The sequence below is a fragment of the Lonchura striata genome, chromosome 15 (genome assembly GCF_046129695.1).
Source record: "Lonchura striata isolate bLonStr1 chromosome 15, bLonStr1.mat, whole genome shotgun sequence".
Taxonomy (NCBI): domain Eukaryota; kingdom Metazoa; phylum Chordata; class Aves; order Passeriformes; family Estrildidae; genus Lonchura; species Lonchura striata.
In genome coordinates this window covers 13,760,614-13,787,717 of record NC_134617.1, presented here as the reverse complement: position 1 = coordinate 13,787,717, position 27,104 = coordinate 13,760,614, and the positions used below count along the sequence as shown (strand labels likewise).

Genomic DNA, 27,104 nt, shown 5'->3' with positions numbered 1-27,104 from the left:
ATCAACGTTATACTTTTATTATAATAGATTAATATTCTGGAAATTATGGAGTTTAAATACTCCCTATAGTTCAGTTGACTCCTATTAATTATATAAATTCTATTGTTTTTATGCAAGATCAAGATAAAATGGCAAATGTTTACAATGCCTGTGTCAGATAAACTATTTTAGTTACCAGAGCCAGTAAACCAGATAAACCATGACACACTGACTTGTGTTTATCTGAATTTGTGTGCATTTCAAATAAGCTGATACAAGGGGGCAAAAGCACTTCTTTGCACAGCAGGAAATTGTCTAAATATATTCAATTAGAATCTTTTGATTACATTCTACCCTGAAGAAACTCAAAAGAGAATGTATCTTCAAAAGCAAAGAGAAACAGAAGGGAAATTTTAACAAAATATACTATTCTATAATGATGCTTTCCTTTTTTCTAGAAGTGTTAGCCTGCTCTGCATTTTAAAATCAAATATTTCTTGTCTCAGCTGGATATTGCTGCAGCCCACAAATGTTTTCATAGATACAGAACAATTTATTTGAAAGGAGTCTGCCTGCTAACACGTCATTATCAGAAGTCAGCCTGCTCGTATTTACATGCACTTAGTATTCAAAATGCCGTGTGAAAAATTACTTTTGTGTTTACTTAATAGCTCTTTGCCCTGGGAGGCAGGCAATGCCTGGTACCACATGGTTCCATTAGATCACACCATCTGTTAATCAGCAAAGACACTCCTCAGCACACAGGGGCTCCGTGGAGCAGGGACACTCACGTGCCATCCTGGCGAGTGATGGTGTAGCCATACTTTGGATACTTGACAAACGACACGTTGACCCCAACTAGAGGAGTCCCATCTGTAGTCACCACTTGGCCTCTTATGAGTGACACAAGACTGAAAAAAAAAGAGAATTAAAGGTATTAAAGCTAATTACAAAAGCAAGGTTATGTCATTTATAAGTGAAGTAGTAGAACACCTGTACCTCATTTACTCTAAACACAGTTTTAGTCCAAAGGATTTTAGAATACTCAGGGACCACAATATTGCCCAGCTCCCTCTATACACCTAAATCAAGAAAATGCTTGTTTATGCAGTGAGAAGTGTACACAGAATGGCAGTCAGTGCTTTTCTTGCCTCATTGTCTAATGAGGCTTTGCAGAGTACAAAGCTCCCTCCCATTCAGCCAGGCCGGAGCTGTGCCCCTACAGCCACACTGAAACTCCAAAACCTCCCTGCAGGGTACAGTACCACACCTTTGGGTGCCAAAACACACTTGAAAAACACAGAGCAATGCCACATGCCACATCTCTGTTTTATATGACCAATTCTTCACATCAAGGTTCAAATTCCCTCATCTTAGGGAATGACTGATGTCTGTACACTGCATTCCAGCCTGGTTTGGAATGTTTGCTTGCACTTTGCCAAGAGGAAGATTTGGTTTAAAGTCCAGCTTTACACACAGGCAAGACAAAGCATTTCTTTGGCCAGCAGGATAAGCAGCTTTGTTTAACCTAAGGGAGATGAAGATGAGCTATTCCTCTAAGAGGCACAGTCAGTTTTTTCTCTTTGGCACGTGCTCTGCTGCTGCTAAGTGCACAGCAGGCACAAAGTGCTGCTGCTCCCAGCTGGAGAGGAGGTTCCAGCCCCTGGCTCCTTTCCCTGAACCCTAAGAGAAGCAGACTGGGGAGGGGGAAGCTGTGTGGTAAAAGGGAAATGGAAAAGGAAAAGCTCTTGGTAGATGGCTTCCATTGCTACACTGGAAATGTGAAAACCGGAGAAGGTGAAAACAAGGAGAAGGTGAAGTCCTCTTAACCCATAATCTCAGGGATTGTAAAATTGCACTTTGCTGTAGTCATGGGTGAAAAGATGTATCTATTCATTGTGCCTCCAGCACGAGCCTCCATCTCTCTGCTGACAGAAGGGAAGAGCCCTTCCCAGCAGGACTGGGGCTGCTCCCAGAGCTCAGCAGGCTCCAGGCACGGCACCCTGAGGCAGGCATGTGTGAGCTGGGCAGGGGGATCCACCTGGGCTGAGCGTGGCTGGACATGACAAACGCTGCTGGGCTCTGGGAGGGCCCTGGCACAGATCTGCTCCTCCCATCGCTCACACCAGGGATGGTTTGCAGCTCTTTTCTGCCCACTCTGAGATGTTCAGCGGCTGTGAGGTACCTTTTTAACTGTATTATATTGCCCATTTGACAACTACTTCCTCAAATTTTTATTCCAGAGAGAGTGCAATATTTTCTTTGATATTACATTTAAAAAATCTAATAAGTAAAAACGAACCATTTCTGTTACTTTCCTTTTAGGACTTTCAAGTGCTTCTTGACCTGTCAGGTCAATTTTTAATTTGCTAAATCAACATTTTGTAACAGAATATGGAATTTAATATAAATTGAAACCTGTTGAGAAAAATCTGCTTGGGAACACATTGGACCAAGATAATTGTTTTGGCATTATTCATTTTGCTTGAATTATTTTATGTGACAAACACACAGAAATAGTTGCAGGAAAAAAGTCACTCAAGCTTCTCTAGGGAAACTGTGCAGAAAGTAGATTTAGAAAGAAATTGCCAGATGGCAGAAGAAAACTAATAATGCCCATGACTTAATTTTTTTCCACCTTCAATTTTAATATTTTAGGAAATAACTTGAATTAAAATGTTTTGGTCAATATTATTCCTTTTCATTTCTAAAATTCTAAATAAGGAACACAATGGATATTAGAATAAGCTAAAATGTAGCTAAAATATGGATTTATAAGAAACAATGTTTTGGCTAATAGTCACACAATCATCTTTGGTAATATTTTAAAAGTGTAACAGAAAAATTGAACTTATACAGGAATTATATATATATTTTTTTTATCAAGGAATTTAAATATATAAAAACAAATAGCTTTTTTTCCCCTGAAAACATAACTTAATCTTGTTTCTGCACAGCAAAAAAATAATTGAGATTTACCTATTTTAGCAATCAATGCATTTTATTATTTATTCTTTCAGCAAAGTAGTAGAAAACTTTTTTTTTTCTTAAACTAAGACTGGAAAAAACCCCAAACGATTATTATGTCCCACTTTTTCATGTCTTTCAATGGAACAACAGACTGAGATAAGCAGACAGCTTACAAACACAGGAGCTACTTTTTGAGACAATGGCAGTTTCAGAATATGGAAAAGTTGGGAGTGTGACTTTGTGGCACTTTTAAAAGACAAACCCATCAGTTCCAAAACTTAAAATTTGACACTACCCATTAGATTTGCCGAAATTGGTACCAAAATTAGCAGCTGAGCCATAGAATTATTGGAAGTACCTTCAAAACTAAAGGTGAAGGCAAATTTTAACATCACTAATAGGTCATTTGCAAAGATATATGAAAATCTGCAGTGTAGCTCAGATGAATAAAACAGAACTGAGACTCCTACCATCAGGAATATAAAAAAAGATCAAAAGTTTCCAATTAGGGTTTTTTTTTAAAAGGAGCCTCAGGATTGAAATGCTCAGTTCCTGTTTAGTTTAGAGCACTAATTCATAGAATCATAGAATGGGTTTGAAAGGACCTTAAAGATAATTTTGTTCCAACCCCCTGCCATGGGTAAGGTCATTTTCCACTAGATCAGGCTGCTCCAATCCCCATTCAACCTGGCCTTGAACACTTTCAGGATTAAAAAAGAAAATCCACCACAAATTTAGGTGAAAAGAGAACAATTTTCCCCCCATTTTTTTTAACAACTCCATGTGTGTATGCATGGAGTATTTTATAGAAAGCATAAAATCTGTATTACATAGAGTAGGATCCAACAGGGGTTTCCTGATGGAATATGGAATATGGAAATGATTGTGTGCAGCATAGGGGTGAGTACAATGGGGATCTGCCTGGTGCATCCAGAAACATTATGATCCTCTTTTCACAGACAAATATTTAGGGGCATGTTCTACATCACCCACTAAGCCTGTAATGGGATCCTGACTGAGAAAACAATTTCCCGTAATGAAGTGCAATCCTTTGGGTGTTATCTCAAATGAAGTCTTAGCTTCAGTCTTAACTTTGGTGATATGAACATAAATAATATACTGATCAATTTCTTAGCATCTTTCCATGGAGACCTATTTATATAATATTGATAAATATCAGTCTTCTTGTAAGTATACAATGGCATTAAATATTAATTAATGAAGTGCTGGCTTTTAGATTAATTGCAAATATATAATTAATAATCTTGGAAAACACACATAGAAAAAGAAAAAAAAAGAAGAAAAAGAAAACCTAGTCAGGTGGATCAATGCTACAAGTAAAATTGTTTTATGTAAGGAATAAATAATAAAACTCCATCAATCAATGGATTTTTAAAATTATTTGGAATGCTATTCCATTATTGAAATTTGTGCTAATGGCACTACATTAAAAATGAACTGGAATCTAGTTAGTGTTTTTCCTTTTTCTAGACTGCAGTCTTCATAAAATATAAACCTCAGAAGCTCCTACTCAGTGGAAGAAACCTTCTGGGTGTTGCCACACTGTTAAAATGCTAATAAAACTCTATTATAAAATAAGAGGCCACCTCATAAACTGCACCAGCATGGTATTAGTGTGATCAATGCCTGAGATGAAGCACCTGCAAGCAGCAGCTCCTGTAAAGCCACAAATAGAATCACTGGCAATGCACAGATCTGGAGTGTCTTAGGCTGGAAATGGGGGTGTGTATTATCTTCCTATCTGTCAGAGGTGGGGCAGGTATCTTCTGCTCATTGGGTAGTTTTTTCTTTATCCCTCCCACAGTCAATCCTCCCTTAGGAGATCTCTTCTGTTCATGGCCAGTGAGTGTCCCATTAGCATGGCTGAGAAAATTCCATCATCCATGGGGAGATGCTGTGCCCAGGGGAGGAGCCAAGAATTCCTACCTGGATCCAATCTGACCTGGGAACAGCACAGCAGCCTTTGCCCCCTGCATTCCCAGAGGAGCAGCTTTCTTCCCCCTGCATTCCCAGAGGAGCAGCTTTCTTCCCCCTGCATTCCCAGAGGAGCAGCTTCCTTCCCCCTGCATTCCCAGAGGAGCAGCTTTATCCCCACTGCATTCCCAGGGGAGCAGCTTTCTTCCCCCTGCATTCCCAGAGGAGCAGCTTTATCCCCACTGCATTCCCAGAGGAGCAGCTTTCTTCCCCCTGCATTCCCAGAGGAGCAGCTTCCTTCCCCCTGCATTCCCAGAGGAGCAGCTTTATCCCCACTGCATTCCCAGAGGAGCAGCTTTCTTCCCCCTGCATTCCCAGAGGAGCAGCTTCCTTCCCCCTGCATTCCCAGAGGAGCAGCTTTATCCCCACTGCATTCCCAGAGGAGCAGCTTCCTTCCCCCTGCATTCCCAGAGGAGCCCAGGCCCATCTCCCCCAGCCCTGGAGCTCCAAGGAAAACTCCCCCCTTGCCCAGGATCCTGCTCCAGCAGAAGCACAGCTGGCACTGCAGGAGGGCTGAGCCCCCCTGGGATGGGGCTGAGCCACCTCCCTGACCCACAGGGGGATAGGGCCTGCTCTGACTCTGGCAGGGGTTTGTTTTCTGGTTTTTGTACTATTGCATTTGCATTTTAATTTTCCTAGTAAAGAACCGTTATTCCTATTCCCATATCTTTGTCCCTTAATTTCAAAATTAAAAAAATTCAGAGGGAGGGGGCTTACATTTTCCATTTCAGGGGAGGCTCCTGCTTTCCTTAGCTGACACCTGTCTTTTCAAAGCCAGACAGGTGTCACGTTCCCAGCTGCTCCCTGCTGTTGAAGGGGCTTTCTCACCTGCTGTTGAAGGGATTTTCCCCAGGGATGATGTGGGTGCTGTCCTTGCCCACCAGCAGCTTGATGCGGTCGTAGAAGGAGCGGACGGCGGGAGCTCCGGCGTGGCTCTGCGGGATGACGTCCAGCGGGTCCCGCGAGCCCCGGCACAGCAGGCTGTTCTGGCAGGTGGCCTGCAGGCAGCAGTCAGGGTCCAGGCAGTCCACCAGCCCATCTGAAAGGTAACAGGCACTGAGATCCAGCACTGAGCTGTGCAGCAGCAATACCCATGGAGAGCTTAAAGCACTGGGAAAAACTGTTAAAGTTCACTCTTCATACCATCCCATGCCCCAAACCTGGTAATTCAGTCAACCTGAATGAGGATGGCAGTCATCCTGCCATGAAGATGAGGCTTTTGAGCACACTGCTTAAAAACCACTACAATTAATGTAAATCTGCATTAAATGAGGATAAATCTCAAGGAATCTGTCAAGGGCTGAAATTAGGCAAAAGGAAGTTGAAACAATTAAGGATTTCTGTTTAAGTTATTTGCTTGTTTGGTTTGTTTGTTTGTTTGTTTGTTTGTTTTTTATCTTGAGAATTATGCTATTTGATTTTATTTGTTCTGTTTGAGGAGCTAAGAGGAGATGGGGATGACAAAATTCTCATTACCTAAGTAAAATACAAATTACACTGTAGCTATTTTGGCAGTTCCTAGGGAAGGGCTGCTGGAACTCCCACATCCCGTGGATACCTGGCTCACAACCTGTGTGCCAGGTTTGATTGGTTTGTAACCCTAATGTTTTTTACTCATAACTGCTGTTTCTAAGAGTTTTGTTTTAAAATGTGTTAAGTGATATCCTCCAATTAGAGTTCAGGCTCTGGTCAAGCTCCAGCTCTACTTGGATGCAGTGATTGACCCAGATGTTTTCTGCATCAAAAAACATTCAAATCCTTTCAAGTGTGCATACTTGGAAGGATCAGTCACAAAATTGGTGGGTTAAATCATCATATTACAGATCAGGTTATCTATAATGAATATTTTTTCATATGCATTTTTAAGAAAAAAGAGAATTTTGACACCAGAAATTAAAAGGGAATCAAGGGAGAGGTCAATCTGTATGCTTAGATAAATAACAATTTTAGCATGTACAGTAACGATTCTAACATCATCTCTTCATTTGGTATTATTATTAAACTGAAATATGTTCTCTCAATGGAGTTTTGCTATGATTTAGAAATTATTAACCATTTGCTTTAGAATATTATCATCTTAAAAAATTTAGAGACTTTTGTTCATCTACTCTGGCAAGAATCAGGAGTTCAATCTGCAATCTACTTATGTCTGTAAAACTTCCCAAGGTGTATCAATCTGATTTTTGAATACAAATATGGCCTGGGCATATATTCAAATCACACATAAGAGAGAGCATTCCAGTATGGAAGCAGACAAAAGTACCTTAGGGTAAGATCATGACTCATGCATTTTCAGGATTTTCAAGTGCACAATAGACCAGCACAGTGATAACTGGAAAAACAACAACCTAAAGGAAAAAAATCAATCTAAAACTACAAAAAACTTTCTTATTTTACAATTAGCCTTTTATTTCCAACCCATTTTGTGTGCCTGAAATGACTGTGCCTGACCTGATTTAAAAACAAAATTGCCAAGTTACGCTGACAATGTTTCACTGGGGCCTCTAAGGGGATTTAAGTCAGACAAACTACCTTGTTGTGAGAGCTATATGTTGCTTTAAGGTCACTCGCCTATTCACATTAAGAGCTCCATTCATCTTGAAATTCTGTCCAAAAAGGCTGCAGGATCTTTCTGTTTTGCTACAGCTAATTTTCTCCCCACTTTATATAATCGTTCTGAGGACATCATTAGCTTCAGGGTATAACTCAAGGCAGTTTTCCTGTTAAGCTCTGAGAATTCCTCAGCTTCTCCCCCAGCCTGTGAGACCTCTACAACTATGAACTGAGCTTTGCCCCCTGTTAAGTCCACTCAGTTGTGTTTCTCAGATGACCACCAGACAAGGAAATCCTATCAACACACTAGAAATAACAGAGGCAAACCACAGGACATAAATCACTCCCTCTGACAAATTTACATTTACCTATTCAAGCTGCTCCATATTTTGGCCATAGTTGTTATTAGAGGTGAGCACAAGTTCTGCCTGTAATGCCCTCATCATGCAGCCGATTATGGGATGCTGTAGCCAAACACTTGTGATGACACCATGAACTTGGAATGGGCATATCAATCCCTCAGGCTCCTGTCACTCATGTGAATCACATCTTTATGCTCACGAGCCCCCTTGGATATTGTCTGACATTGCAATCTTCAGTAAATTACCCTGCCACTGCCAATCTCGCCGTTATCTCACAAACAATCAAGCAGGCAATCAAACTGTTCTGAATTGCCAGTTCAGGACCTGGGAGGCTGGAAACATCTCCATTCAACAACAGGGAAAAACCTGCCTGTGATTCCTTCCATGTAAGAAGGTTTTGCTGCAGTTCTGTGAAGTCAGACTCAGATGCTTTCAGATGCTTAAAACAATATTTAGAAAAGACAGCCACAGAACATAACACAATTTACTTTTTCAAACATTATTACTTATATGGCTATACTCCCCTGTAATAATTTATCCTCAGATGGCAAGATTCAGGATTTAGGATATTTTCACCTCATGTGAACTAGCTGATCCAGCTTGTTGCAGCAGCAGCAGCGAGGTCTGGGTCTGTTCAGCACACACAGCCAGGCCCTGGGCACTGCTGCTTGCTATCAGGCTTACACACCACTGTGCTGCTCACATCCACAGCTGCTGCTCCTATTGACTTTGCTGCTCTGAAATCTCTGCCTCCATGCATGAAAGAGTAGTGGTTACTGTAAGAATACATCTGTTTGTAGCTCACTTTTGCCTAATTTGCTATCTGGACCATTATCACAGAATGGTTGAGATTGGCAAGGACCTCTGGAGGTGATTAGGCCCGACCCCCTGCTCAAGCAAGGCTACCAGATGCTGGTTGCCAAGGGTGCCCACACAGCTTTTGAAATGTCTTCAAGGATGGAACTCCACAGCCTCACTGGGCACCCTACTCCACTGCTCAGTCATTGGACAAAGTGACACGAGTGACATTTGTGCCTGGGGTTGTTCTTCCTCAGGTGCAGGACCTTGCACTTCCTGAGGTTTCTCTCAGCCCATTTCCCCAGCCATCCTGTACTCTTATATATGAAGTAAATTGTTACAGAATCATTTATTTGCATTAGACTCAGCTGATTAAAACCAGAGTTAGAAAAAAAGTACCTTCTGTAAAAGAAAATTCTGCTATTAACATAAATTTTAATTAGAATTCAGTACTGTGGGTTTTAATATATATTTCAGAGCTTGTCATCCTCCAAATTTTCTCAGATATGCTGAATTATTTATATGATTCATTCAATGACAAACCCTCACCACTTTCCACACCAAAATGCTGCTGCTTTTCATGGCACACACAGCTGAGTTTTAAGTGGGCAGTGACCTCTCTGATACTCTGCATGCTAAAGGGAGGTGATGGGAGAGGGAGCTAAGATGCTCCTGAACCTCCTCCAACAATCTGAGACCAACACAAGTCCTGACTTGGCCTTAACTGAGATGAGAGAAATAGGAAATTTTGATCTGATTTAAAGTGGCAGCACAGGATTAGCTCTCCATTGGTGTTTGTGGTTTTTCTGAATTCCCAAATCTTTCCAGAAATACAGCAAGTGACATGGTACATCTCTTGAACAGTTCACTTGGCTAACGGATCCACACATTTTTCAACTTTATGTGAACTGTTCCACAAACTTTTTGGCAGACTTCATTACACAGCATAGAGAAAACTTCAAAGAAGTACTTGAAAGTAGATTAACCTACTCCTGCATTTCATATTTATGACTGTCTTAAGATTGTGTTCCTCTTGACCATCATTAGAAGGACTAAAAAAGCTCTCAGGAGGAACAGTGATATATTTTACCACACTCCTGTTCTAATGTATTTAGAACCTCTTAGCATCAGTGTTCCAGCATCACTGAATATATTTCTCACCATGTCCAGGTTATTGGATTGCAGAACTAGAAAGGTGCTACACCTTTCTGCAGAAAGTTGATGTTTGAGCTATATATGTAAATTATCTACAGTTTCCACATTTCTTCAATTACTTGCAGGTTGTGCTTCAGGTTCAATTCACGATGCACATCAGAATGAGTGAACTTTGACCTGACATCCAACTTGCTGAGCCAATGCTTTCTGTACCCAGCAAGGGACAACTCTGCTTCCACCCAAAACTCCTGAGCCCACGCTCAGCAGAGGGCATCCTTACACTTCACTAGCTGCAGGAGCTGGGGACTTTCAGAGCCTAATTCCTGGAAATTTTTCTTTTTCCAATAAACATTTCAGACTGATGATTAAAATGGAGGTAGGGAGTGGGGGGAACAGCAGCTACTACAAACCCTGAGGGCAAAAGGGTCTTTGATCACTCTAAGGGCAAATTAGTTAATTTATCATGAACTGATTTTAATTATGTGCAGTATTAATATACCCAAGGTGAAAGAATTAGAGATGCTCTATCAGATTATCAAAAGAGTAGGCCTTCTCTGCCAACACAGAAATATATTAATTGAGCTCTAAAACTGCATGCAAAACTGCTTCCACAGCCAGGCTATGCCACAGCCCAGAATATCTTATTACCAGGAAGTTTATCTAATATTTAACCCAAATTTTCACACTTTTGTAGCATCATCTAATTACTGTTATCTATATTGGCATGTATCATTCAAAATAATTCCTCAGAAGTTCCTGGTGCTAACAAGAAAGGGAATGCTTCTATTCCTGCTCCAGCCCTGTAAAGACTCCCTGTAAACTATCAGGATATTCATTACAACACTGGCTTTTGTACCTAACTATGAGCACAACAGAGTATTTTTGTAAACCAAACTATCTTTCAGGACAAACTGGATTGTAAATCCCAAATTGTGGTAAAGTAGAATGAATCTGGAGATTGGTTGTGCCTTGAATACCCAAAATCCTCCCCACTGAGGTTTTAAAACACCCTGGAAGTGAGAGTGGTGAAGCACCCGCCCCACTTCCCTGGCCCACTTGGGATCCTGTGCTGCTGGAGCTCTGGCAGGCAGGAAAAGCCTCATTCCTGAGAGCAGCAGCTGCAGGAACCCACTGCAGGTGTAGCTCCAGCTTGGGGCCCTCAGAACCTGTGGGTAATTGATGCTCCAGCTCCAAACCACTCCTTGCTCAGAGCCAGGCTGACCCAAAAGGCTACAAGGTGAGAACAACCTTGAAAAACAATGTTTGCCCAGCTCCAGTGTACATGGACACCTACAGGGATGCTGGTGCCTTTTCAAACCGTGGAATTTGCAGGCTCTGAGCTCCTTGCTTTTCCTCCTCCCCAGTTTTGAGAGTGAGTTATCGTAGCCCACATCCCGAGAGGGACGGGGAGGGATAAGCTGGCTAATGTGTGTAAAGGCGATTAGAGGCTGACATGAAGCTGTAACACAATCACATACAAGCACACTCATTAGCTCTTGTCAAAATTTGAGTGCCTACTCTTGATACAGATTTTATACCCGAGCCCACGTGACTCGCTCTGGCCCCCATCCACTACAGATTTCAGCTCCTGATTGCATTTAATGTTCCACAACTGACTATTGTACAGGCTCTGGGAAGGTATTTTCTGTGCCAAGAGTATTCTGGGTATTTATATTGAGAACTTCATAAAATCTTTTGTCTGTGCTGAATTAGAGACCCCTGCTGAGGCAATGCTTGTTGAGGCAAGCTAAATTACATGATTTGCTTTTGTGCTGTGAAATACTTGTATTATCTTAAATGTCACGAGCCTGATGCAGTATCAAGTCACAGGATTTGTAATTTTCTAAAAGCAATTTTTTTCTAAATGTTTATTGCAGGAAGACACTTCTCTTTTCTTTCTATTTTCCTTCTGTCTAATTTTGGAGATGAGTTTTCTAAGACAACTCAAATAAACAGCCTTTCAATCAGTCAAGTGCACTGTCCTGACAGTGAACTTCACTAGAAATGCATTTTTCTTGTGAATTGAAGAGATTTCATACTGGAGCACATAGTTGGCTTTCTCTAATTCATTATCTTTAATGTATTGTGCCAAACAGAATTACCAACTGTACTTCCTGGTGGGGTTAAAGATATAGAGTAACAAACTGAAGGGCAAAATTTGCCTTCCGAGAGGTGCACATCTCTCTTTGGAAAGCCAAGTGGAAAAGAAATTAAAATGTATTTTAAAAAGAATGTGCCACTTTGCATAACAAATAAGAAATCCCTCATTTCTATTTGGCTTAGTATTCTATACTGCTGTTGGTTGCTTCCTTTCCTTCTCCTACCAATTTTAGTCCAGATAATTATATTGTGAGGAGAAATGTGATCTGGGAAGTGATAGAAGCAGTGATTTCATTTAAGCTTTTTAAAAAAATTATTTCTTTTTAACCTGCCTGCACCTGCCTTCTCCATCCTGGTCAAATACAAAACAAACAAATTTAGCAAAACTTTGCTTATTTCCTGTTTGTCTTTCTCTGAGATTACATAATTTATCTCTCTCGTTAATAAAAAATATAAAAATGAGTAAATTTGAACAGATAGGCAGGAGAAGAGAGAAAGAAGGAAAAGAAAAGCCTAGAAAGAGCAACCTCAGTGGGCAATATGGGCCTGTGCCAAGGCTGCCTCTGCAGGGGACAGGATTCTTAAATCTCTCACCCAAATTATCCTAAAACACTCAGGACAAAGATTCCTCAAATGTGATGGATATCAACTGCATCCAACATTTAGTGAAACTATATTTTAGGAAAGACATCTCAGTTTTGCTGCGTATCCCATTGTCTCTTGCAGCTGGAAGTGCTGCGAAGTCTAAAGTGAAATTCAGTTAAACATAAGTAATTTAAGGAGTCTGCTTTGAGATACTAAAAACATTTTTCTATTTAGGACCAAGCAAATTATTATAAAATAGTTATTGCAAAATGATGGGTATAAACAGCCACAGTAGTGATTTCCTTGTGCAATATGCCAAAAGAAATAGGAATATAAAAAGTAGCATATCCTCTCCCATTCCTCAAAATACCATCAGTAATGCCTTAATTTCCTAAAATAAAGCCATGGTGAATTAAATGGGTTATACGTGTCTATTAGGGGGATTATATATTGTAATCACAATTACAGGTCTTAAAATAAAGCTATTTCTAATCCCTCCAAAAGATGCTTAATAATGATTAGATTACTGAGGGACTGATTAAGGGAAGATATTAGCTTTAGAAGCAGCCACAGTGAGCAAATTATGTAATCCAAACATGGTTTGGAAAACAGAAGCACTTTCCAATTTAGAGAAATGTTAAAAGTTAGTTCATGCCAGGATCCCTTTACTTTTCAGTTAGGCTTTGTCCTTACAGAGAAATTATTAAAACAAACAAACCATCAAAACCAAACAAAGAAACAAACAAACCCAAAAAGATAAATAGGAGACTTTCAAGTTTTTTTCAGCAAAGTAGCATGTGCACCATAGTAACCCTAAACATGTTCATTATGAATCATAGAATCACAGGCTGGTTTGGGTTGGAAGGGACCTTACAGCTCATCCAGTTCCACCCCTGCCACGGGTAGGGACACCTTCCACTATCCCAGGTTGCTCCAAGCCCCTCCAAACTGGCCTTGGGCACCTCCAGACCTAGTTAAGCCCATATCTTGATTTGACATGTGCCAGTGAGGACAAAAGCAGGTGAATTTCCCAGTGTTACCTCAGATCATTCACCCTGAACAGCCCTAAGAGGAGAAAGCAGCTTTGGAGACTCTCTCCTCTCACTGCTCTGGAATCACATTTTATTTATGCCAGTAATCCACACTGACATCTCATTTAAAATGAAGATTTGTAAGTCTAAAAGAGAGGGGGACTCATCTGCCTCTTCTAGGAATAAACCAATGAAAGGACATTTATCTAAAATGGAAAGAAAATATTAAGTATAATCTTTCATTTTTCTCTTTTTGAACTATGGTATGGAGTTTGCATTGTGGCAGATAATAAGACAAAGCAGGACAAATGAGAAACCCTCTGGAGTCAGTGGCAAAGCTCTCCTTGACATCCATAAAATGAAGACTTGGCCCAAGGCCTTTGAATCTGATTGTGAGATACAATTGCAATAAGAATGGCTGAACAGGGGAAAAAGCTCCAAAATATGTTAAATCTGCTGCCACAGAAGACAGGAAATTATAGTTCCCTTTCAGTGACATGCTGAAGGAATTGTATTTTAACAACATGCAGAGATGGAGGCTCAACTGTCCAGAAAAGACCTCATTTAGGAAAAAGGAAAAAGAAAAGTATTTTTAGCTACCCCACTGCCTTCCAAAAGAACAGCTTGTGTGTTCTGTACTACCCCACAACTACTTGCTTATGTTAACAGAGCAATGTTGGTAATGGAGCAGCAAATGAGTTCAACACTTTGCTGCAAATAAACTCAGCTGAGTTTCAAATGAAAAGAGTGACTGGGAGAAGAGGCAATTTCTTTAACTTCCAATAAACTTGCATTTTATGTGAAACCTCGCATTCTGGTAACTAGCTGGATCTTTACTATTGATTCCCATAGTACACTTTTCAGCTTTGTCTAATGAGAAAACTTAATTTTGTTTCTTTATATAGAGAGTCACAATTACATAAAGGTGCAGCTTGAAGCACAGAACACACACAGCCCTTCCAGCCTCTCCATTCCTGCAAACTCCCCTATGAACACAGAGCTCAGAGGACAGATTCCTGGAAGCAGATATGTGCAGAGCAGCACATCTTAGGCAAAGGCAGCACTGTATTCTGAGATATTAATCATTAAGTGATTAACATTATATTTGGTTTTGAGTTTTGTTGTAGTTCTTGTGAATTTGACAAACTGGTGGTCAGGACAATGCCTCTGTCCTCACAGCTCACATGGGACAGAACCCCAGGACATCTCAGAGGAATCTGAACCCCAAAATATAATTGAGCAAACTACAGCAGCACAAACCACCGAGGCATGGGAGAGACTGAGAGCACTGCAGTGGCACAGCCCGAGGGCAGCTGTGTGCAGGAAACACAGCGTGGCTCAGAGTGCCTCTGGTCTGTCAGGAATGCCTGGGAAGCTTGTGGAGAAACAGCAGCTGAACAGGTGATGAGCTCCCTTATGTAAACATTCCATGGGAATTAATGAGACTATTAAGAGCAGGAATGATCATCGAATTAAAGTGCTGAGCAAAGGGTCAGAAGACAAGAGACCAATTTCCACCTTTATCAAAGAAACCCCATGTGAAAACGTGGGGGTAAAAGGGACTTCTCAGGTTGTTTGGATCTTGGATCAAGCTTAAATTTTCAAACTATTTACGCTCACAAGAACCAGTGACCAGTAACCTCTCTAGTCTCTGGAAAAAAATTACTTACAATGCAAACACTGAGAACATCTGGAGAGTTCTCCCCTAAGCCTTTCCAGCCTTCAGCTAGACCAACTAATTTTCTTTCAGGTGCTTTACTATGGTAAACCAAAATCCATGCAACTCACATGATAATGGGATATACAATTCTGCAGTAATTATTAATTAATAATATTATGTATCTGTTGTATGACAATTCTTTCTGTATTCTTTAACTCTGATGAGCTCCTGTTTACCCTCCTTGAATAAGTTTTACAATTCTACAATTTTTCATTAGGATGAGCAGCTCAATAATGTCACTGGTTATTTTCTCCCATGCTTGTCTGCCTGTTTTACAAATGCAAAATAATGTTCTGGATAGATAAACAAACCTCTTATTCCAATTTTTCTAATAACATTTCCAACCTTTTTCTTTTCTTTGAGGAAATTCTAATAATACATCCGTTTTCAAATTTCCCTTTATAATCTTCAAAGCATGTAAAAACTGCAAACCTAAGCATTTCACCTTTTAGTTTCTTACACTGAATATTAACACAAGTTTAGTGGGTTTTGTTGTATACTTAAAAACCAATTAATGTACTCTGGCAGTTAGAATCTGCTTTCTATAATTCAGTAACAGCTATAAAGCAAGTTCTAGTTCTCTGAAACAGCTTTTGAACTTCTAAAATACTTTTGTAAGCACTGAGCATGTGAAACCAAGGAACTAACAAGAGGATTTACAAATGAAAACAAGTTTATGATATTCAGGTGTGGTTAATATCATGTAATCAAAACCAAATACACCTGTTCCTCAGTTTGGGACTTAAATTAAAGCACTCAGCCTAATGACAATTTTACCCTTGATACAGCTCAATGTTGCTTTGCAGTTTTAGGAAATACATTTATAAAATATTTATTAATCAGCAAACAGCGGATGTTTTCTTTAGCTTAATTATTGGCCAAAGGAAAGAGAAGGAGTCTCAAGGAAAAAAGCTGTGTCTGATGCTTGGTTTGTAGCAGAAAGCAGAAGCACATGAAAAAGAATCTATGTGACTAACTAAAGACATTATATTGAAAGGAATAAGAAAGTTTCTTTAAATGAAGGAGCAAATTAACCAATCTTTAGAAAGCATAACATGTCAGAACTGCTATCAGGCCACCATGGAAGGTTCAACAAAACTCAGAAAAGCATATTTGAAGGGAAACACAGGACACGTCCTATATTTAATAAGGATATGCCTGACAAAGGGCAGGGAAAGCAGAGCAGGGATGTCAGCCCCTTACCCTACATGCTCACTGAGCACAGCTCGCCCAGCCCTGCAGAGCCTGGAGCGTGGATTGTGCAGTGGGACAGCAAGGGACAGCCTGGTGGGGCTGAGGGACAGAGAGGGACAATGTGGTAGGGGCTGAGGGACAGCAAGGGACAGCCTGGCAGGGCTGAGGGACAGAGAGGGACAATCTGGTAGGGGCTGAGGACAGCAAGGGACAGCCTGGCAGGGCTGAGGACAGCAAGGGACAGCCTGGCAGGGCTGAGGGACATCCTGGCAAGGGCTGAGGACAGCAAGGGACATCCTGGCAGGGGCTGAGGACAGCAAGGGACATCCTGGCAGGGGCTATGCCCAGCAAGGGACAGCCTGGTGGGGCTGAGGGACAGCCTGGCAGGGGCTATGCCCATCAAGGGACAGCCTGGCAGGGGCTGAAGGACAGAGAGGGACAGCCTGGCGGGGCTGAGGGACAGAGAGGGACAGCCTGGCAGGGCTGAGGGACAGCCTGGCAGGGGCTATGCCCAGCAAGGGACAGCCTGGCAGGGGCTGAAGGACAGAGAGGGACAGCCTGGCGGGGCTGAGGGACAGAGAGGGACAGCCTGGCAGGGCTGAGGGACAGCCTGGCAGGGGCTATGCCCAGCAAGGGACAGCCTGGCAGGGCTGAGGACAGAGAGGGACAGCCTGGCGGGGCTGAGGGACATCCTGGCAGGGGCTATGCCCAGCAAGGGACAGCCTGGCAGGGCTGAGGACAGAGAGGGACAGCCTGGCGGGGCTGAGGGACATCCTGGCAGGGGCTATGCCCAGCAAGGGACAGCCTGGCAGGGGCTGAAGGACAGAGAGGGACAGCCTGGCGGGGCTGAGGGACAGCAAGGGACAGCCTGGCGGGGCTGAGGGACAGCCTGGCGGGGCTGAGGGACAGCCTGGCAGGGGCTATGCCCAGCAAGGGACAGCCTGGCAGAGGCTGTGGACAGCAAGGGACATCCTGGCGGGGCTGAGGGACAGCCTGGCAGGGGCTGAGGGACAGCCTGGCAGGGGCTATGCCCAGGAGAGGACAAGGCCAGCACGGTGGCTGTGCCAGGGCTCCGAGGGGCACAGGGAGCCCCGGTGCCCCCCAGCAGCCCGCAGCTCAGCGGGGCCGGGCTGGCGCCGAGCCGGGTCCCCGCGTCCCGCCCGCCGGAGCGAAGCGCGACCCCGCCCGCAGCCCCTGCGCCGCCCGGGCCGGAGGAGGCTCCGCTCACCTCCCTCGTTGTCCTTGCTGTCGGCACAGGCGGTCTCCATGGCCACGCTGCATCCCGGCCCCCTCCAGCCGCTCTGGCAGACGCACTGCCAGCTGTTCTGGCCCAGCGTGCACCTCCCGTTGCCATTGCACAGGTCCGGGCAGCCATCTGCGGGCACAAAGCGACAAGGTGAGCCCCGGGCATCCCTCCCGCCGCGCTCAGGTCCCGCTACTGTGCAGACAAAAAGGCTCGTCCTGCCGCCGGGAACACGCGGAGAGGAAGGGGGCACCTGGAGAAATGGGCATCTAGCTAGGAGCCCTACCTGCTCTAGCACGTTTTAAGAACCTTCTAAAGGCCCTAAAGCTGATAGAAATGACAGTCTGCTGACAGAAGATCCGTCTCTTATTTTTCCCACTGTATGTGTATACACATGAAGGAGAACATCTTCAACAAGCTCGTCAATGCTCAGCGGACTTTTTGTACTGAATGTTGCATCACTCTCCAGAATGAGTCTAAACACAAAGATTACATAGATACTTTTATTTATTTAAATAAATTAATTCATATTTTCCTTCATTGATGGTAATTTTAGAATACCTACTTATTTAACACTAAGTTTACTTATATTTTGGTATCACATCTTACACTTTCTGAAAAACATATTAGAAGGGATGAGATATTAGAAGAGATTTGAGAACACTCAAAGATGAGTGTTTTCAGTTGACTGTAAATATGACATGACTTATTGTACAGCAAGAGCCAAATTAGGAACAAAAATATTAATTAGCTAAGCTGCTTACATGTTCTAACAAATGTCCATAGGTGATAGAATACCTGAACTCCTTTCTCCTGTAAGTAAATGAGTCTCAAGAGACATTACTGTATCTTACTGAATATTCATTATGGAAAAAAAAGGTAAGAAAACCAAACTGCAGCCTTGGCAAATACAACCAAACCCATCAACACCCAATCCACACAAGCACAGGTATTTTCTGTGCACCTCTTTGTGCATCTGAGCAGGAGGAGAAGGCTGTGTCCCTGACAATAGGTGTGTGCCTTTACAAACCTGTTCAGAAAGCCACAGCTCTGAGCTGGTCTCCTCCTGCTCCTCCCAGCTGCCTTGGCTGTAGGCAGGTGAAGTCAGAGAGCAGTTTCTCTGACCCCAGACTCATTCTCACAATGCTGCAGGAGCTTCCATACAACAAAGTGATACCCCTGGAACTCACACAGCTGGTATCACAAGAGGTCAAAGACTATTCAGTTCATGTTACACAGAGAGCTGTTGGCAGATAGAAACAAGTCCTACAAATTTTATTTCAATGCTGCTGTGTATTAAAAAAAAAAAAAAAAAAGCCTCTTTCACTTAAATTTAGGGTTATTTTGCCACTACATATCTTAGCTTAAAAAAATCTGTTACTTTTACAGCACAGGTAATAGATTTTCAAGACATTTAGCTTATCTCTTCCATTTGTCAGGTTGTTTGAATGACCAAAATTATAATGTTTGAGGGGAGGCATCACAGTGTAGGACAAATTATTTGTTTTAAATGAAAACCAAATAGTAATTGTGAATATGCCCATGTGGTTGGTTTTCTACTGAGGCACTGACAAGAATTAAATCACTGGAGCAGTTTGCCTTGCAGCGTCTGAGCAAAATGAAAACATGAACAGTAGGGAGCTAGCAAAATCCCTGAAAAGTTTTAAGTGCAGCTGGGGATTAATGGACATGACTTTGCGTTTAGAGAGGAGAGGGAAGGCAGCATCACTGCCACAGACATGGTGTTGCTAGGAAACACGATGCCACCTCCACAGAGCTTATTTAACTGCAGCCTTCCAAAGACAGACCTGGTGTTTGAGCAGCATAAATATCAGAAGGAAGGGAAGGAACAGCAGTACACTACAATAAGATCCAAGTGCTTGGACAATAACATCTTCCTTAAAAGATCTGTTAAGTTAATGATGAATTAGCTTTGAAACAGCTTTAAGTAATGGACAACCAATTAGGTATTTTGCATGGTTATGTCTCTGTACATGCCTATGTGCATATATGGATTTCTGGTTTTGCCTTTCTTCAAGAATGTATTGATATAGCATTCTAGCCTGTTAGATTAACCAGAAAACAGAGCTCCATTATGATGCAGTAAGAATAGTTTTATTCTAAAAAAGGTTTATATTTAGGAATTGCACTGCCTATCTCTATTTAAATCTTCCTACAGGTGCCTGTGAGCAGCGATTATTACTGATGAACACCTTCTGCACACACTGGATTTCCACATATCTCATGGGCTCGGTGGCCATCGAGGGGTTTGGAGAGTGGACAAGGTGACAAAGTGCCTGCCTGAGGAGCCTTCAGAGCCAAGGCTCAGTGGCACAGCTGGACAGATGGCCTTTGCTGACTGCAGGGAGCACACCCAGCTCTCGGTGCTTTGGCAGAGCCTGCCTGCACTCTGCAGCCACACTCAGCAGTGTGCTGCCTCCTGGCTTGCCTGGGGAATTCCCGCAGAGCCAGGCAGCCACAGCCACACAGGGAAGGGCTATCAGCATCTCATCTCAAGCAGCAATCCAGCGTGGGATGAAGCTCTCAGTCACCACACAGCAAAGGGCCCTCGGTGCTAAGCAGACAGGTTGCTATTCCTGGTGTGTAGAGAAATTCTCCTCATCTTTTCCATTACAGTATGCTTAATGGAAAATGTCAAGAAGCAAGGTTAAAAAAGAAGAAAGTGCTTGTTTAAAGTGCTAGATTGACAACCTATTTATTCACAGAGCACAGGCAACAGCAGTTTGAGTGTCTCACACTTTTCTAGCTGCTGCTAAAGGTGAAACACTAAAGCAGCCTCCCTCCTCTCTATCTCCAGCTTGCCTGTGGAATTGGAAGCTGAGAACTTTACTACAGGTACATATAAATTCACAATAAAACAGCAAGAAACATTTCAGTACGTTTTCCAGTGTTGCACCAGGAATCTGTTACGAGCATATGAGAGATATCAGAGTGAGAATCACTATGAAAGCAAAAACCAAAATATGAACTGTGCTTGGTTCAAAAATGGATCGTGCTGAATTCCATTGTCCTTGTTGAGCCTGTAGCTAAGCTGTTTCCAATTTTCAACTATAGTGAAATTATTCTGAAATTAAATCATGAGGTTATAGTTCATTTTTGAACTCAAAAAATTAATTTCCAGTATGTAGGCAGTACACCAAGAATTCTAATCCAATTTTGGATAAATTCTGCACAGATTTCCTTTTTACTCTGGTATTCCCAAACTTCGAGTATACAAGTACACATGTCCAGCTCCCCACACATGTACAGATTTTCCATTGCATAAACTACTTTAAACTCCAAAACAAACATTTTAAGTAAACTAAACCATAAAGTTTGCCCAACCAATTTGTGGTTTTAGTCAGAATCATCAGAACTCCCACTTTATGGTGGGGCAAATCTTTCTGCAAAAAGAAAGGGAAAGGGCAGCCAGGGAAAGAGAAGGTAGAGAAACCTTTCTCTTTTTAAAGTTTCCAAACTCTAATAGAAGAGGTAGCCTCTTAGTGTAATTAAAAGAAAAAAAAAAAAGAGAATAGGAGAGATGAAGGGAAAAAAAAATCTAAGTGGTATCTCAGAGCCACTTAGAGAAAAGTATTATGCTTTTAGCCTCTCAGTTTGTACATGGAAAAATAGAAGTGAATCAAGAGCTTATGTTGTTGAGTCCTTCAGATCCTGTGCCATCAGCCATTTATTCTCCAAACAGCATCTCCCAGCAGACTGGGCTCCCAGCAGCTCTCCCCATTTAGTGCACATGTGCACAGCTACAGCTGGAATATGATATCTCGTGTTTATCTTTCCACATGACCTCATTTCACACATCCTCATCCCAAGCCTCTGGCAGTCACTGGAGCCTTTCCAGTGACTTCAGCTGAGGCTGGATCAGGTGGTCCTGTGGGTGAAGAAGCCCTGCAGTGAAGAGTATGTTCTACAGCACAGTGTTTCCTCACTCACAGGATGCACACAAGTTTCAAGGGGAACATTTAAATTACATTTCAATTCTCATCTTCTCATTACAGCTGTTAACTACAGAACTGGAGCAAATAAAAGTAGTCTGGGATATGATGGTACCTAAAGAATTTAGAGAAATGACATAAAAGCAGTAATGACAATAGCCTATTTAATTTGGATTTTAGAGGATAATCACTGTTTCCATATTTTCTGTTCATTCCTTCAGTGAGCTGCTGGTATGCCTACAGCTATCTAGAAAATAATAAATGAGGTACATGGAATGAGGTACCTAGCAACATTGAAAATAAAATTATGCTTTTTATTTGCTATTGTTATTTTTAATCCTTCAATTCCAAAGCCTTCAGGGCTTAGTTAAAGCCAAAGAAAGGGCATACAAATAAAAATGACACAGTGTTATGGTAGGCACAGGCACAAGTCATTTTCTACAGAGTAATACTTCAACTGAAATAAACTCAAACCCCAAACACGGAACGGAACACATGTCAGTGAACCAGAGTGTTGGCTGAGTGAGAGGTGAGGCCCCTGTGAGTGAGTTTTGACAGTTCCAGAACAGGCTGGAGCCATGCAGAGGCACCAGCCCAGGGCTCTGAAGCAGGGCAGTGACACTGATTGACAAATTGCTGAGAATGAAGCCAGCACAAAGCCCAGTGCCACTGCCACGTGCCACAGAAGAGCTGCTGCTCCGGAGAGGGCTCAGGGACAGCAGGAGCTCCTCCCTGGCACTCAAGTGTTTGGCACCAGCATGCTCTGACTGGCTGCCTTGCTACTGCATTTTTTTTTAGAGAAAACATTTTTTTTTAATAAACTCAACACCCTAAGTATTTCTTTAAGCAACACATCAAACAAAGAAATAAAGACTAAATATCTACTTGCAGATATCAAGTATGCAGCAAATATCTATGTGCTGTGCAGATGAATATAGCCTGAGTTAGTACTATAGACTGGCCCAGCTACAACTGTATTTATTGAACTGGCTGAAAAAAATAAGAAAGGCCAAAAAGTATGTTTAAAGAGCCTTGAAATCCTCCACTCTAATACCTCCTGTGCAGACACACAATTAGGAATTTTAAGTAAGATTTCTTAAATTGCATGGGATATGTATTTCATAACAGCATTATTTATCCTGCAATTCCAGTCTTTTACACATAAGGGCAGGAACTCAGGGAACATGCAACTCTCCAAATAAAACAGAGAAATAGGAGAAAAAACATGTGACTGTTTAGAAGAGAAGTAAAGATCACATAAAAGGGAACTGCTGGTATGAAAAAGTAAATCTCAAGTAAAGTCACTTGCATCTTTCTGAGGGAAAAGAAAAAAAAAAAGATACAGAGACACACACACACACCCCCCAAAAAAAAGAAAGGGAAACTCATGTTGCAACGGAGGACACAAAAATTTGAGATTGAAGAAAACCCCAGGGTTGCAAGAGCTTCACGCCTTGCTCCCAGAACATTCCATGTCATCCAACTTCATGTTCAGTGACTCGAGCAGAGTCCCCTCCAGTGACGTGGGGGGAAAGCACCCTCGAGGTGCCAACCTCTTGTGCCAACATCTTGTGCCAACCAACAGAGCTCTCTGCCACCAGCTTTTGGTGTGAGCCCCTCTGAGCTGCCAACAGCTGGGCAGGGAAAACGGGGACAGATTGTGCTACGCTGTCCTGAGACTTGGTGAAACCAAACAGAAACCAATCAAATGCCCATGCCTGCTCAGAAGGTTGAGTATACACACAGAGCTTCAGCTGAGCCCTGAATTTGAGCTCCTTATACACAGTGTCCAGAAGGAAGGGAGACTGCCTTATGGGAAGGTCAGTCACCAGGCTGAGGAGCCTCTGCAAGTCCCAGTGCTCTGTGACAGCCAGGCAGGGCTCTCTCTGCACCCCAAAATGGTTGATGTGAGCACAAAGACACCTCTCCTCCTGCACAGAGCCCAGCACTGTGCCCCATGGCTTTACCAGGATCAGGGGATGAGTTTCACCCAAGCACCAGCATGAGCAAAGAAGTTATGTGAAATATAAGTTAAGAAACTGCTGCAGCCCAAAAGCTGCAGCTGAGCCACACAGCTCCTTCCAGAGGCTAAGCAGGTTATTTGCTGAAATTCTGAGCAGAAGCTAAAATTCGACCCTACCAGCACATTTGAGTTACACAGTGTATTCTTTTCAAACAAGACTCATATCCAACTCCTATTCATATACCCAATAAAAAGATATATAAAAGATGCAGTAAAAAATTGTATTTAAGATAGCTGGGTCTTTCAAATTAATCTTACTGTAACAAAATCCATTTAGAATATAATTCCAGGTGAAATTGCATTCATAAAACTACTACCAAAACTATAATCTTTTATTGTATTAATGTTTCTGATATCACACACAAGCACTGGCATCATCTTTCATAATATGTAATATCCTTTCTGAAAAAGAAGCCTTCTCAAGCTGAATTTATCTCTAAAATAATGTCTATTTAAAGAGTTTTGTGGCAGCTAAATGATAAAGTGACCTATCAGACAGGATGTGTAAATTCAGTCAATTGAAGGGCAACAAGCAAAACACTGACTTCATGTTTGAAAGAATATCTAACCTAATTACAATGTAATCTAGACTTAATGTAATTTAGGATTTTTGTAGGAAGACATTCTCAGTTTAGTCATTAGCTTCAAAATGCTTTTTTCACTTCACAAATCCTCCATATATTGCATAGAGGAGGAATGAATTCCTTCCCTCCTTAGATAGATGAGAAACTCCACATAAGATAAAAAAGAAAAATCACATTACACACTTTTTCTCCAAATTCTAATTGCATTTCTTTAACTGTAACTCCTTTAACATTCAAAAAACTTTACCAAATTGAGGAGTTTAAGTCAATCAAAATGCCCAGTAAGCCAAGTTAGCATTTAGAGTGACCAAACTCTGCTCCCCTTCTGTCAGTGCTACTTAATAGTAGTTTTGATCAGTTTGAATTCAGTAATGTGAGGGAATGGGATTTGTACACACACACACACACAGGGATACACAAATAGGAGCTGCAGGGAGAGAACAGGCAGATGTTACAAAGTGCTTAAGCTGCTCAATACTCTGCAGAAGATGCACAGCACTGAGAGGTAACAACCTGTAGGGCAGTTGTAGGGAGTTTGCCCTAAAATCTCTGGGCCTGAGTCTGGTGTCTGACCTCAAAAGCACCCTACTTTGAAGGAGAGGCTGGGCCAGCTGACCTGCTGACATCCCTTCTAAACTGAATTATCTACCATCCCTTCGGTTTTAGAGCTTTATATTTCATAATTCTCAGGGCAGGGAAATCCCCATTTTCTCAGGCACTATTAAAATATAATTGCTTGCTATTCATTAGATATTAATACCTGAATAGAATTTATAATTTAGCAATTAACTTTCAGGTATGCAAATGCTGATCCCTTGTAAGTGTGCAGGTTATCTCTGACAGAAGAATAAATAGGAGCCTTAAGAGGAGCAGGCAGTTTCCTCTGTTTCTGTGTGGCAGATTAGTAAGTTCTGTCCCTTAAATTTGGTACAGAACTTTGGAATCCCTTCAGGATGAAAATTTAGACATGTGCATTATATTCTGCAGCTGATCTTCTTAAAGTATTAATCACATCGATTCCATTAAATGGCTGCACACTGCATGGGTTTGGATTTCAGAGTTCCAACATTCCAGTTGTCCAAAAGAAAACCCCAAAGAAAGTGCCAAAGCAAAACCCAGAAGATTTAATGAAGTTTTGTGGAATAGTTTGGAATGAAAAATAGTAGCAATGCACTAAATGTTTTATGCCTTCTGGCTTGCAGCAATCCTAAATCTTCGTGACATTAAAATATGATTACAAGTGGCCAAAAATAATGGGTATTTGAATAATAAAATAAATATATCTCACATGTTTGTTAAGGCTAGAATTTATGGAGTTGGAATATAAACAAATATAAAGTATGAAATAATGCTCATGACCTAGGAGCAGTATTCCACCACATAGGCAATGTATGCAAAACAAATTAAAATAGATAAGCAATGTATTCTGGGTTATGTGTTTGTGTATGCTGAGTTGTTTGTCAGATATAGGATAGAGGATGAATATTTCAGTACATAAAATATACTTTATTAACATCCCTTTAATTCTAAAGTGCAAGGCACCATTCTGCATCCCTTGTCAATATACATAAGCCTCACGAATATCATACCATTTTCCAATTTTTATATCTACCAACTGCACAAATAACAAATAAAAATGTGGCATTCACAAATGAACTGGTTTAAGTCTTGCATGCATAAAACAGTTATCTTTTCATTCCTTTTTTTATCTGTTTACATGGCAAAGGAAGAAACATCCTAATCCTTCAGATATAGACAGTTGCTTTGATATTTAAACACTAAATAAATCTGTGAAAGTGATTTTGATCTACAAGGGAGCTCATCTTCTCCATCTCACCCCCAAGTAAGCCAAGAGTATTTAATCTGCACTAGGAAGAAATTTGGAAGACAAACGAGCTCTTTAAGCTCTGCTTGCTTTACATTAAACATATTTACTACCAGGCAACTGATGGCTCTGCTCCTCCCCTTGCCTCACTAGAAGTGTCCTTAATTCTCTGGAACGAATACTTAAGTCCTTCTGCTGCTGGGCAGAGCATTTATTCTCCATTTCTCTGTAGAAGCCATAAGAAGCACCAATGAGACTTTTATTTTGATTGCCTTCCATGTATATTTGACAGTTTTTAAGCCATCCCAGGTTGTCACTTCTTCCACTGGTACTGTTTTCCAGGAGCACTTAGGAAGGGAAACACAAGGTAAGGGAGTGGGAGATGAAGCCAAGAAATCTGGAGACCACTCTACCTCAGCTGCAATAGGATTATGTGACCAGGACAATCAGTATATTGAATTAATAAACTCCATTCACTGATTCATGTCAAGCAAAAAAGTGCAGAGCTATGTATTGTCAGGATATTTGCTTTAGTTTAAAAAAAAATCCAACATAACAAGGAAAAGCAGAAGCAAAGATCAGTCAAAAGGAATTTCCAATAACTAATAATAATAATAAAGAAAATCTATGGTTTGTGCAAGGAACATCTAAAAGGCAATTTGCTACAGTTTTGTGTAATTAACTCTGTCTTTGCAATGCTGAAAATGTGTGAGTAGCTCATAGTATCTCTAAACATAACAAACAGATGTCAAAGAAATTTTTCTTTTCTATCCAAGTCATGACTTTTCTTAGAAAGGTTCCAGGGGAAAGTTACCAGAGTAGGAGACTGCCCTGAAGGCCACCATTATAGATCCTCAGCGTTCAAATAAAATCATAATTGAGGTTACCCACTCTGCCCGTTTCCCATAATTTCAGTGGGGTATGGTGTCACTGTCCCTTGTTTATGGCTCAGCTGCCAGCACGTTTCCAGGAGCAGGTTAGAACCATATTAACCATATTATGAGGCTTTATTTTAGCCAGTGCCCACATGCTCA

At 41.6% G+C, this 27,104-nt stretch overlaps 1 protein-coding gene across 1 annotated transcript in view; it reads right to left on the bottom strand.

The window, feature by feature from the left end:
- TENM2 (teneurin transmembrane protein 2) overlaps positions 1-27,104 on the bottom strand; it is a 616,146-nt gene that overhangs the window by 37,046 nt on the left and 551,996 nt on the right. The window contains exons 17-19 of the mRNA XM_021528631.3: positions 17,671-17,817; positions 5,773-5,983; positions 771-890 (exon numbers count right to left, since the gene is read on the bottom strand). Coding sequence (XP_021384306.1) covers positions 771-890; positions 5,773-5,983; positions 17,671-17,817 — 478 coding nt within the window. The remainder of the gene's footprint in view (positions 1-770; positions 891-5,772; positions 5,984-17,670; positions 17,818-27,104) is intronic.